The 12,601-nt window shown below is 40.3% G+C and overlaps 1 protein-coding gene across 2 annotated transcripts; it reads right to left on the minus strand.

The window, feature by feature from the left end:
- Positions 1 to 189: 189 nt before the first annotated feature.
- On the minus strand, positions 190 to 6,016 carry DRD1 (dopamine receptor D1). Of its 2 annotated transcripts, none has more exons than XM_020969182.2 (3): positions 5,894 to 6,016; positions 4,772 to 5,054; positions 190 to 4,032 (listed from the first exon to the last, which is right to left on the minus strand). In XM_020969182.2, exon 3 carries the CDS (start codon positions 3,261 to 3,263, stop codon positions 1,920 to 1,922), a length of 1,344 nt encoding a protein of 447 aa, XP_020824841.1. In that variant the 5' UTR covers positions 3,264 to 4,032; positions 4,772 to 5,054; positions 5,894 to 6,016; the 3' UTR covers positions 190 to 1,919. The 2 variants fall into 2 exon arrangements, with proteins under 2 accessions (XP_020824841.1, XP_078006681.1); XM_078150555.1 differs by having other exon boundaries at positions 4,498 to 5,054.
- Between the last annotated feature and the right edge of the window lie 6,585 nt (positions 6,017 to 12,601).

The following is a 12,601-nucleotide window of genomic DNA, read 5'->3' on the forward strand; positions in this document are numbered from 1 at the left end:
CCAAGATGCAATCAAATCCAGTCTGACTCACAATCCAGTTTCCATTCTCATTCACCAGACTGCTACTTGAATGTGAACCCTGTATATTTTTTTTTCCTCCTGATGTCTGAATCTGAAACACCCAAAGCAATGTGTTTTTAAGGAATGCAATGTAAATGCTTCTGTTTCCATTTGTGTTCACAAAATAATTTTATTATATGTATGAAAGCATACAAGCAAAAAAAAAAACCTTAGGAAAACATTCGCAATACACATATAACACAGACCTGATGCAGGATGTATTCTTTCAGTAAATATTTACTTTCCCCCTCCCATAGTACTCCATTAAGCAGTTCCTCCCGAAGAAGATGCAGTCGAGCATTTATGAACCAAGTTCCTCTCTTGGAGCACACAGGATTATTCCATCACCTGGATGTTGCTGCAAAAGGAATGCTCTTCACAGCCCAGAGGGAACAAAAGAAACAGGAACTTTGCTGAAAGTACAGTGGAAGCATCTGTAGCCACAAAAGATGCTGGCAGCACATTGCAAAATAGCGGGGCTCCCTGTCCAACCCCTCCAGCAACATCTTAATCCTAGATGGGAATGAGGCACTGCTGTTTGTTCATAGATAAAACTGAAAAATGATTTGATTCCCGGTTGCAAAGTAAAGCAGAGAAGTAGCCCATATGTTAAAGGAATATGACACACAGTATGCTCTATAGGTGTTGCTGTAAATACACAGGTGGTAGATAACAAGATTTAATAGAGTCACTATGCATTTCTATCATCAGTCATTGGTTTTGTTCAGGAAGGAAAAAAAAAAGATAACCAACACTTGAAATAAGAAAAGACTGAGAAGCCAATTATTTTACATAAATACAAAGCATCTGATGCTTCTGGTTGCCAGGGGCTAAGATCTCAACTTGGAAGCATGATTCCTCTTCAGTTGGTTTTCCTGTGGAAGTTATTTACAAAGCTGCTGACTATTTTCTTGAGAAGACTTCTTTGTAATGGGAAAATAATGAAAAGAATAGCAGCAATCCATTGTGGTTTTAAATCCTTATTAGAAAAAAAAGTTGCAGTCATTTTTTTTTCCTTGTCAGCTCTGATCCTGTATTGATCTCTGATGAATTCAGAAGAAATGTCAGAGCTCAACATTATTCCCTCTTAGCTTTTGTTGTAATTTTGAGGTATACACAAGCAAATTTACTCCAACTATGTGTGTTTTTCTCAACAGTTTCATTACCAACTGACACTAAAATGCTGACCTGTCAAACGATCAAAAAAATTGTAATCATGAGGTCTCAGAGATCTCCCAGAAGACAATATTTTTAAATAAGATAAAGAAATTTGCTGTAACATATTAAAACATAGCATTTAAAACAATAAATAAATAAAACCAGTATTAACAAAGCATCTCCCAAACTTAAAAATACTCATTCTTACTATAAGGCTCATTTTTTTTCCCAGAAATAATTTACAAAGGCATTTACCTAACTTTACAGTCTAAAAACTTGATTTGAAACATGTTAGCACCTATTTATACATGGCAAACTCAATGTTCTTGTTTCTTTCTGGGAGTGGTGATTTTTTTTAAGTGTAACTGTTAATTCTTGATTTCTTGTCCTATTTTCAGTCACTAAGATAGAAACTAGTTTCTATAAATAGCTATAGAATTGATGAGATGTTCCTGGTCTTCTACCTTTTAGCTGAGTCTCTGTTTCATTCAGTATGAGCAATACAGAAATACCTACAAATCAAAAGTACACTGGGCTGGGTTTTAAAACAAAGTTGTATGCTGAGTAGAAGCAGCAGTCAGCTCTTTTGTGATGAGCATGAAATCTCACCGTAGCTTAGTTTCTCAACAACAACAAACAAAAGGGAATCTTGTAAGGTTTGTGTTTTTGAATAGCATATTTTACAGGATTCATCTTACGGTTCAGGTCTTGTGTTGTCCATTCTGTGTGATGGGGCTAATCTTTTCCAAAGATACATCAACTTCATAATCCAAAATGACAGATAAAGCTGGAGAGGTTTTCTCCAATGGTTTTGATCCTCCACCTTCTTCCTTCTTTGAGTCTCGTGGGGAGGTAACAGCTTGTGGAATCAGGTAAACCAGATTGCACTCCTTGGAAATGGACCCTCTGGGCTCATGATGGCTTGAAAACACGGCCCCATTATTGTTGATGCTAACTGTCTCTATCGCATTATTAGCAGTGGGACAGAGCCTGTAGCATCCTAAGAGAGTCGAAAATGCCTTGCGGAAGTCAGCATTGAAGGCATAAATGATGGGGTTCAGCGAGGAATTTGCCCATCCAAACCACACAAAAACATCAAAGGTAATAGAATCAATACAGAAGGGCTTTGTTTCCCCAGAAGGTAAATCAGATTCACAGAAGGGGACCATGCAATTGAATAAGAAAAAAGGGAGCCAGCAGCACACAAACACTCCCATGATCACTGACAGAGTCTTTAAAACTTTGGTTTCCCTCTTGAAGGACATCTTGAAGGAACTTTCTGATTGGGAACACTCTACCTTAGTCCCATTCCCTGTTGTGTTCTGGCAGTTCTTGGCATGGACAGCTGCTCTCTCCAAAGCTGAGATTCGTCGTATTTGCTTCTGTGCAATCCTGTAGATCCTTGTGTATGTGACTATCATGATGGCCACGGGAATGTAAAAGCTAATGAGAGAAGAAGAGATGGCATATGTCCTGTTCAGGCGAGTGTCACAGTTGTCCATTGTCTCACCTTGGGAACTAACATTCCCATCTGGTGAGCTCAGGGCTCTGTACTTGTGCCAATTCAGCTGCACTGGAAGGAAGGAAATCAACACAGACAAAGTCCAAGCAACACTGATCAAGATGAAGGCTGCCTTGGGGGTCATCTTTCTCTCATAGCGAAAGGGACTGGAGATAGCCCAGTATCTATCAACACTGATGACACAGAGGTTTAGAATGGAGGCTGTGGAACACATGATATCAAATGTCACCCAGATATTGCAAAAGGAGCCAAACGGCCAAAACCCCACAATCTCTGAAACAGCTTTCCAGGGCATGACCAAGACAGCCACTAAGAGGTCAGAAACAGCCAAGGAGATGACAAAGAAATTGGTCACCTTGGACCTTAGGTGGCGGAACCTGATGACAGCTGCACATACCAATGTGTTTCCCAAAAGTGTAGACAAGATCAACAGTGAGAGGAAGCAGGCAGTAAGGATTCTGAAGGAGAAGTCCCTTTCCACTACCAGCCCTCCTCTGTCCATAGTTGTGTCATTCAAGGGCATTATGTCTCGTAGGGGGAAATCTATTGTGTGTTTCAGTGTGTTTTTTGTTCCTTCCCCATGCAAGGGTTACTCATCCATCAGTTCTTTGTAAATTACTCACCAAGCTGATCCAGAGCTTCTGTTGCAATCTCTTCACCCTTACATGGATGTCTATATTCCAGTAACAATTGGCACTAAATTCTTGGATAGGTATTTATAATTTACAACCCAAGTCACAAAATCAAAGGACTAGAGCTGCAAGTAACTTTCAAGGTCATCTATGCAATCCTCTAATTTAAAAATGAGGAAACAGGTCCAGATGTGACTTGCCCAAAGTCTACAGGTAATAAATCACAGTTAGGAGTTGAACCCAGGTCCCACAAGAGTGCTAGTAAAGTTACCTTGGCATCTTAGAATTTGCTGATGATTTCCATTTTCCAGTTCCAGTATGAGCCCTTCCAGAGTCTGGCTGGCCCCTTCTGTATCCCTCTCTGTATCTCCACAGAGAGATACCCACCACACAGGAGAGCTTGTTAGGTGGATATCCTACGGACAGAGGTAAATCTAGGAATCTACTGTCCATTCCTCTGTCTTGGCAGTCCCACTGGAGCCTGTCAAGTTAAATGACATTCAATTTATAATGTAATTTCCCAACATCCACATCCAGAAGTGCTCCTTTGTTTGGTGTTTAGCATCCTCCATATGACCTCTTGGATGGATGCTTGATGTTCTGTTACTGGATTGAGAAACTCCTGGACTTCTTTGCTGGCTAATTTCCACTTCCTTAGCCCTAGAAACAAATCAAACAAAGGTATTTTATGTTAAGGACTTTCTTAACAATGACATTTTTGAGTCTTTGTAGCTGAATGGTCTAGCTATGAGTACCTGTTAATGTAAGACTACCTCAGCTTGAAAAATCAGAGTCTGTCTCCTGGCTAGTAGCTTAGAATCTAATCCGAAACGAAAACAGGGGCTAATCAGAGGCTTTGGGGCCTGGGTCTGGTAGCTGGAAGTTCGGTAGAAAAAGAGCCAGGTCTCCAATTTCATTGCCAAATTCAGTGAGGAAGGGTGGGGATGATTTTTGGTCCCCAGCTGACTTTTAAACAAACCTCTGAGTCTGACATTGGGGTACCCAGCAGGAAGCAGGAGTAGGTGAGTTGTGGGCAGTACAGAAGCCTTTCCACCTTCCCCGTTCCCACCCATCCTGGAACTCCTCACATTTAGGGAGCAGAGTGCTCAGGGCTGCAAGGCTTACCGATGAACCTGGAGGTGCTTTGCATGTTCCACTGGAGAAAGAGCCTAGGGAGCTGGACCTTCCATCAAGTGAGGAACTATTATTCCGGGATCTGGGGTTTCTTCATCCCGAGAGGCAATCAAGGAAAGGTTCCCCAGAGACTATGGAAATGAGGCGTCAGCCTCCTCCCACCCGCGCACACACATTTTTTTTCCCTTCCTTCTCTCCAGCCCCCTTAGTGCTGATAATAAAAAAGAGAAGTTGGGAGGGACTCTTGCCTCAAACCTTGGCTGACCTCGGTTGTCAAGTCCCTCCGAGGTTCTGGTCCGAGCTTGACCTCTCTCAGCTACTGGGTGAGTGGTTCCTTCGAAGGCTGGTCAGACAGAGCACAGTGGGGAGTCTCTGGCCAAGAAAAGCTCTTTCCGCCCACTTCCTGGAGCTGGGTCACATCTGGGTTCCCCCGAGTTTCGCTTTAGGTTGGACCAGACTCCAACCCGGGTGTCAGGACCCTCCACCTTCCTTCTGCATCACCACTCCAGTCTGAAGGCCAGGGTGCTTTCCGCAGCACTCCAGGCTTCCTGAAAAGGACCAGGAGGTAAAGAGACGGGACCTGTCTTCTGACGGGTTCTGCCCATTCCCCCACCCTCCACCCCCAGTACCTTCCCCAAGGACTACATCCCACGGAGGGCGTATTCCCGGGCCCTCCTTCTCCCCTCCCCTTTCCGTTCTCCAACCCCCTTCTTTCTGACTAGGGACTTGGCTTCCCTGGGCACAAAGAAGGGCATTTTGGAAACTCTTTCCTTAACTTAATTTCGAACCCGCTGCCTCCAGTCATGCACACGAACCCCCACCTCGCCCTATCTGAGGCATCTATGCCACATTGTCAACTTGGAGACTCAGAATGCCTTTCTGGGCTGGACTTTTTTATGAGACGGTCACATAGGGCAGGACCCTCGGGACGCACAAAGAAACAAACCACCTATTCCAAGGTGCACAGACTCCGCCTAATTAAAACCATCATTTTAGCATTGGATAGTATTAAGGGAGAAGGAGAAGGAAAGAGGAAAGGGAGAGGGAAGGAGGGAGGGAGAGGGAGAGGGAGAGAGAGAGAGAGAGAGAGAGAGAGAGAGAGAGAGAGAGAGAGAGAGAGAGAGAGAGGGAGGGAGCATATATGTACCTATAGGCACACCTAAACACACACACACACACACACCCAGCCCTCCAAAAATATCATTCCCATGCCAGCACAACCCCAACAGCAGGACACAAAGCCTAGCAAACACAAATAGCCTTAACACAGCATCCTGACACCCTGCACCCAGCCACTGACCAGCAAAGAGGGTGAGTGCACCAGTCAGCTCAGAACAGGGACTAAGACTGGCCTTCTAGAGTCCCTAGAGCTTGGTTGTTCACAAACCTTTGCGAAGTAGGGCTCACACTCTGGGTAGCGCAGGCTGGAAGCGCTGCGGAACCTGGCCAAGTGGTGCTCGCTTCATCTTTGCCTGGTGATCTGCTTTGCCCGGGATGCAGTCCACGCAGGCACTGCCTTTGCCATGGAGCGTCTGAACTTCCAAGCACCGGTCTTGGTACATAAGGATGTGGCGCCCTCTGGTGACTAATGGTGTTCACCTTCCTAGATTATTGACAGGCCAAACTCAGCGAGAGAGAGGGTGCTTAGGGATGAGCAGAGGCTTTCACTCCCTCTTAGCTGTGGGCGTGTGGGGGCGCGGAAGAAAAGCCACAAAGTCACAGAAACACAGAATGTCAGAATTTGAAAGAGTCTCAAAAGCCATCTAGTCCAACCCCTACTAAAACAAGAATGCCCATACCATAGCATATGAGGTATTATTCATCCATCCTGTGCTTGAATACTTCCATTGATGAGGACTCACCACTTCATGAGGCAACCGATTCCATTTTGGCATTCTGGGATTTCGTGCCGGATGGGACTTTAGAGATAATCTATTCCAGCCTTTTCGTTTTACAAGAGAAGAAACTAAGACAAAAGGTAAAATACCTCATACCAAGTCACAAAGAAATTTAAAAAAAACATTGGGATTGGATTCCTAGTTCTTTGACCCCAAATTTGGTTCATTTGCCACTAAACCGTGTTTCCTAATAGGTTCTAGGTCAGCTGGGGAAATAGTAAGGAATTATCTATCTCATATGGCATGATCCATAATTTGTATTATTATTATTATTATTACTACAATTACAAAGGGAAAATCACTTTATTTTCCACAGTAACTAATTATTGGGTGCAGAAATGTAAATTGGGCATCAAAGATGAGTGGCAGGAATTTATTCTTTCTTCTCAAATACTGATTTACAATTTTGAGCTCCAGATAGCTAGAAACCGATGTCTCATTCACTTTCTTTGCCTAACATTCATTTTATGAAAACACCAAATGCAAAACCAAGCAAATGTTTTGCTTGGACCCCTAGTGATTCATAATGGATATGATTATAGAAGAAAGGTTTTGAAAACATACTCAGAGAAGACACAGCAGAAGGATTCAGCTCCATTGTTTTTGCCATGAAAATTCGGTGAAGAAATAATTCTGGGTGGCTTATACTATAAAAACTATAGATTATAGAACAGGCTTCAAAAGAAAGGAAAACATTACTCAAACATAGCCTCCCAAATGTATATATACAGTAGTATATATACCTCACAGACACTGCACACTGATAGTCACATGCAATTTTCTCACAAGCACACAGATTTTTTTCAGGACTTACATGTTCAACAAATAACATTTTCTAAGTCTCTCTCTCTCTCTCTCTCTCTCTCTCTCTCTCTCTCTCTCTCTCTCTCTCTCTCTCTCTGTCACTCTGTCTCTCTCTGTCTCTCCCTTTATTCCTCCCTCCTGTTTTTCAATTTCTTACTTTTCTTCTTCTTTTCTATGTCATACTCCCATATATAGCTAAATATCTTCTGATAGAGCCTTTCTAGCAAGTCTAGGTCAGTGATTTTGAAAATAATAGCTGTGGAAATAACAAAGAGGCTAAAAAGCTGTTAACCAGCAGTCAGGTCAGCCAACTCTTCTTCCTCTACTGTCCATTTCAGAGCAACTTATTTCAGGTCTGTTACCTTTTGCTCATTTTTTTCTTTGAAAATATAAAGTGAAACAAAGACTCTCATTTTACTCAAAATCTCATCAGCTAATGTCAAAAACATAGATATAAGTAATGACAAAGAAATAGCAGGAAAAGTTGAGAAAATGCCAAAAATATAAACTAAACACAAACCCACCTTTGTTTCCCTGGTTGGAAAGTTTTTTTAAAAAGTTTTCCTGTCATTTACACGATACAAAGAGAACACTAAAGTGCTTCCACACTTGGAATTTTATTTATAACATTCTCACTTTAAGTTAGTGGAGTCAGCATATATGTCAGGCATTACATCTCAATGGGAAAGAAAAGAGGAATCCTGTAAAGGAAAAAACAAAACTACTGAGCTGTCAAGGAAAACAACAGACATATTTACTACAGTTCAGCACTGGTAAAGCTGTTTTCTGATCAAAATATCTTGTGTTTGTTTTTCATAATTTCATTTATAGCTTAGATGATCTTGAGTAGTTAACCTAAATAATAGGTTTTGCCTCCAAAGATAAATTTTCACTAGATTTATTTTTATTCTTTCCTTTACCTATCTATTGCAGAAAATAGAATATACTTCGCAGTTTTTTAATGATGATAATTTATGGTGGTTATTGGAAGAATAGAATGGATGATCCTCATCATAGGATATTATGGGATCATGGGATTTAAAGCTTGAAGCAATTTTAGAAATCATCTGGTCCAATACTCTTTTCTTTTATATGAAGAAACTAAATTCCACAAGGTTAAGGGACTTGCCCAAGGTCATACAAGGAGTATATACTAGAGCCAAAGCTTTTTAATCCAAGTTCTCTGATTCCAAAGCCAATATCCTTTCTATTACACCAAGCAGAGGCTGGATTACTGGTTGTCAGGAATGTTATAGATAGTAATTCTGTTCAAAGTGGAATAAATTCTCTCCAATGTTCCTAACAACTCAGACAGTCAGCAAATCTATGAAATCAGCACAAGCCAGCATTACAGAGGGCAGTGTCACTATTTCAGGATACAAGAAAGCCCAGTCTTTTGTAATAGTCTATGTCCTGGGTTTGCTTGACTTGGCTCCTATGGCTGAATGAGCAATAATTCAGGAAAGAATCTCAATCCAACCCTTTCAGAGAAAACAGTATCAGCTGGCTAAATCAAAAAGAAACTTTCTATTTTAAGGGTTCTAGAAATCTGCAGCCCTCTGGAAAATAAGGATATTAGTTACAGGCTAGGAGACACTTAGACCTCCAAGAGGGAGCAGTAGACAACTTCATGGGAGCATCTCATTCTTCCAGTAGCAGATCTAACACTATAAATAATGAATTACATTAGACTGGGTTCAATCTGTTATTAAAGGTTTCTTCTTGACACTTTGTGACAAGAATGATTGCAAGTGGGTGCATAATTACACAGAGCCAACTCCTGATATTGAGCTGCAGTGTAGAATATGTATTTTAAAGTGCGTGGGGGAAGAATGAGATCTACAATGAAAACAACTGGATGTCGTTTATCACTTCTGGAAAATGTGCCTAAGTATAGTTCAGGTGAGAATGACGTGGACGAAATATGAAAACTCATGCCTATGTCTCATAGGTATGTAAATTATTTTAAAATACTGTAAATATAATGATGGATTCTAACTATAAGAATTATATTATAATTACATGAAAAATTCATAAGCACATGACTTCTTATTACTTGAATTTGTACAGGTCGCAAATCAAATTATCCTATCCTATCCTCTCTATTCTCAATAAATTTTACTTATTTTTACTTTTTTTTTAAATTACAATAGAAAATGCTAGACTTGGACATGGGAAACTTGGGTTTTAATCCTAGCTCTGACACTAAGCTTCATGACCTTGAATAGGTCATTGAACTGCTTGGCCTTAGTGTCCCCCAACTGCACAATTGAGATAATAATAAGCTCACATTAATATACTGATTTAAGATTTGCAAAGTAGTGTAATTCATTGTACCATTTGATGTTAACAATAGCCCCACGAGGTAGGTGATACATCACCATTTTATAGATAAGGAAATTTAGGCTTAAGAAAGTTAAGTTGCTTTCCAAGGATCACACAACAATTAAGTTTCTGATGTATAATCTAAACCCATTTTTTTTACTTCAAATTCAGCACTTTATCCACTGTGACAGGCTGCCTTTCATAAAAATTGTTACACTACCTATTTCATAGTGTTGTAAAGAAAGCATTTTATAAAACTTAAAGTGCCATAGAAGTGCAATTTATTCCTACATGTTCATCCTTTTAAAAAAAACTAATTCATTTACTTTTAACATTCTTTTTTTAAATTTTGAATTCCAAATCATTTCCCTCCCTCCCATCCCTCTCCTCTCCTTGAGAAGGCAAGTAATTTGATATTGATTACACATATGAAATCATGTAAAACATATTTCCATATTAGCCATGTTACCAAAAAACAAACAAACAAAAAATAAAGAAAAATAGGTTTTAATCCGCACTCAGTATTCATCAGTTCTTTCTCTGAAGGTGGATAGCATTTTTCATCATTGTTCCTTTGCAATTGCCTTAGATCATTGTCTTGATCAGAGTAGCTAAGTCTTTCACAGCTGATCATCCTTACAATATCGCTCTTACTGTATACAATGTTCTCTTGGTTCTGCTTACTTCACTTTGCATCAGTACATTTAAGTCTTCCCAGGTTGTTGTGGTTTTTTTTTCCTGAAGCCATCCCCTTCATCATTTCTTATAGCACAACAGTATTCCATCACAATCATATACCACAATATCCCTCCACTTCATTTCCTTTCACTTTCCTCTTAATTCTCTATAATCTGGCCTTTAACTGCATTACTAATCTCCCTGAAGTTACTAACAATCTCTTAAATGCCACATCTAACAGCCTTTTTCAATCCTCATCTTTCTTGATGTCTCTTCAGTCTTTGACATTGTTGATTGGCCCCTTCTCTTCTCTAGGTATTTATGATACTATGCTCTCCTAGTTCTAACAACCTCTTCTCAATCTCCTTTGCTGGATATTCATACAGGTCATGCCCACTGACCATGGGTGTTCTATCCTATACTAGGCCTTTTGTTTTTCTTGCTTTATACTATTTCACTTGGTAATCTTATCAACTCCCATGGTTTCCATTATCATCTTTATGCAGAATACTCTCAGATCTACTTGTGTAGCCCTTAACTCTTCCTCTAACCTCTAGTCTCATGTTTCAAGTGACTATTGGATGTCTTGAACTGCATGTCCTACAGACAGCCAAAACTCAACATACTTTAAATGAACTTATCTTTTCCATTAAACCTTCCCCTTTTCCTAACTTCCCTATTATTGTCAAAAGTACTACTATCCCCACTGTCACCCAGGCTCACAACCTAGATGTTATCCTCTGTTCCTTACTCTCTAATTCCCCTCATATAATCTTGCCATGGCCTGTCAATTTTATTTTGGCAACATCTCTTACCTATGTTTCTTTGTCTCCTCTGATAGTGCCATCACCCTAATAAAGGCCCTTATCACCTAACACCTGGACTATTTCAATTGCCTAATAACTGGTCTCCTTGCCACAAGTGTTTTCCTCCTCCTCCCTCCATTCAGTTGCCAAAATGATCTTCCTAAAGAACAGGTCCGACTCTACCACCACCACTTCACCACCACTCTCATACTTAATAAATTCCATTGGCTCCAGGATCATCTCCAAGATCAAATATAAAATCCTTTGTTTGGCATTCAGAGTCCTTCATCATCATTTCCCCGGCCCCCAACATACACACACACACCTTTTTTTATCTCCTTTCACCTAATCTCTCTCTCTCTCTCTCTCTCCTCTCTCTCTCCTCTCTCTCTCTCTCTCTCTCTCTCTCTCCCCTCCTTACTATTGCTCATTCAAAACACCCCATCTTCTGACTCTAGGAAATATCACTGCCTATCCCTCAGGCCTGTAATGCTCTCTATTCTCATCTTGACTTCATGACTCTCCTGGTTTCCTTCAAGTCCCAGCTAAAATCCCACCTCCTACAAGAAACTCATCTCAATCCCTCTTAATTCAAGTGTTTTCCCTCTGTTGCATTATGTTGCATCTAATTTGTTTTTACATAATCATTTGCAGATTGTCTCCCCTTTATACTGTGAGCTCCTTGACAGCAAGGATTGGCTTTTGGTTTTCTTTGCACCTCCAGTCAAGGTGCCTAGAGCATACCAAGTGCTTAGTAAGTGTTTGTTGCTGAACACATACACCCACACCAATCTGGAAAGAGGGGTCTGGCAACTCTGGATTGCATTCACTTTTTTTGATAGCAAAAGAGTTACATTTTCTAGTCTTTAAAAATAGACCATATCCAATAAAATCGAACATGTATTATTAAGTGTCTCCTACATACAAGGCACTGTGCTAGATGGGAGAGATCCAGAGACAAAAATTCAAAAAGTTCCTATGCTCAAGAAGATTAAATTTTACCAAGGGTTGTTTGTTGTTGTTCAGTCATGTCTGACTCTCTGTGACCCCATTTGAGGCTTTCTTGACAAAGGTTCTGGAGTGGTTGGACATTTCCTTCTCTAGCTCATTTTACAGATGAGGAAACTGAGGCAAACAGGGTGAAGTGACTTTCCTAGAGTCATACATCTAGTAAGGGTCTGAGGCCAGATTTGAACTCAAGAGGAAGAGTCTTCTTGACTCCACACCCAGTAATTTGTCCATTCCACCACCTAGCTGCCCCTTGCCTACTAAGGGCACACCATATATAAACAAATACACATATATACATACAGATACATGCATGTATATGATAATTTGTGGAAGAGAGAAAGAACACTGGTAAATAAAGAGATCACAAAAGGAATCTCATAGAAAATGGAATATGAGCTTCAAGTTGACTTTTCATATGAACTTACTGCCCAGCTTATCATGCATTATTCATTCAACCAACTAATTCATCAATTAATCAATAAGCATTTATTAAGTACATACTATGTGCCAGGACCTATAATCAATATAAGTATAAAACATAAAATCACCTGTTTGTCTTTTAAAGTCTTTCAC

This window comes from Phascolarctos cinereus, unplaced genomic scaffold (assembly GCF_003287225.1).
Source record: "Phascolarctos cinereus isolate Bilbo 61053 unplaced genomic scaffold, phaCin_HiC Scaffold_2;HRSCAF=192, whole genome shotgun sequence".
Classification (NCBI taxonomy): Eukaryota; Metazoa; Chordata; class Mammalia; order Diprotodontia; family Phascolarctidae; genus Phascolarctos; species Phascolarctos cinereus.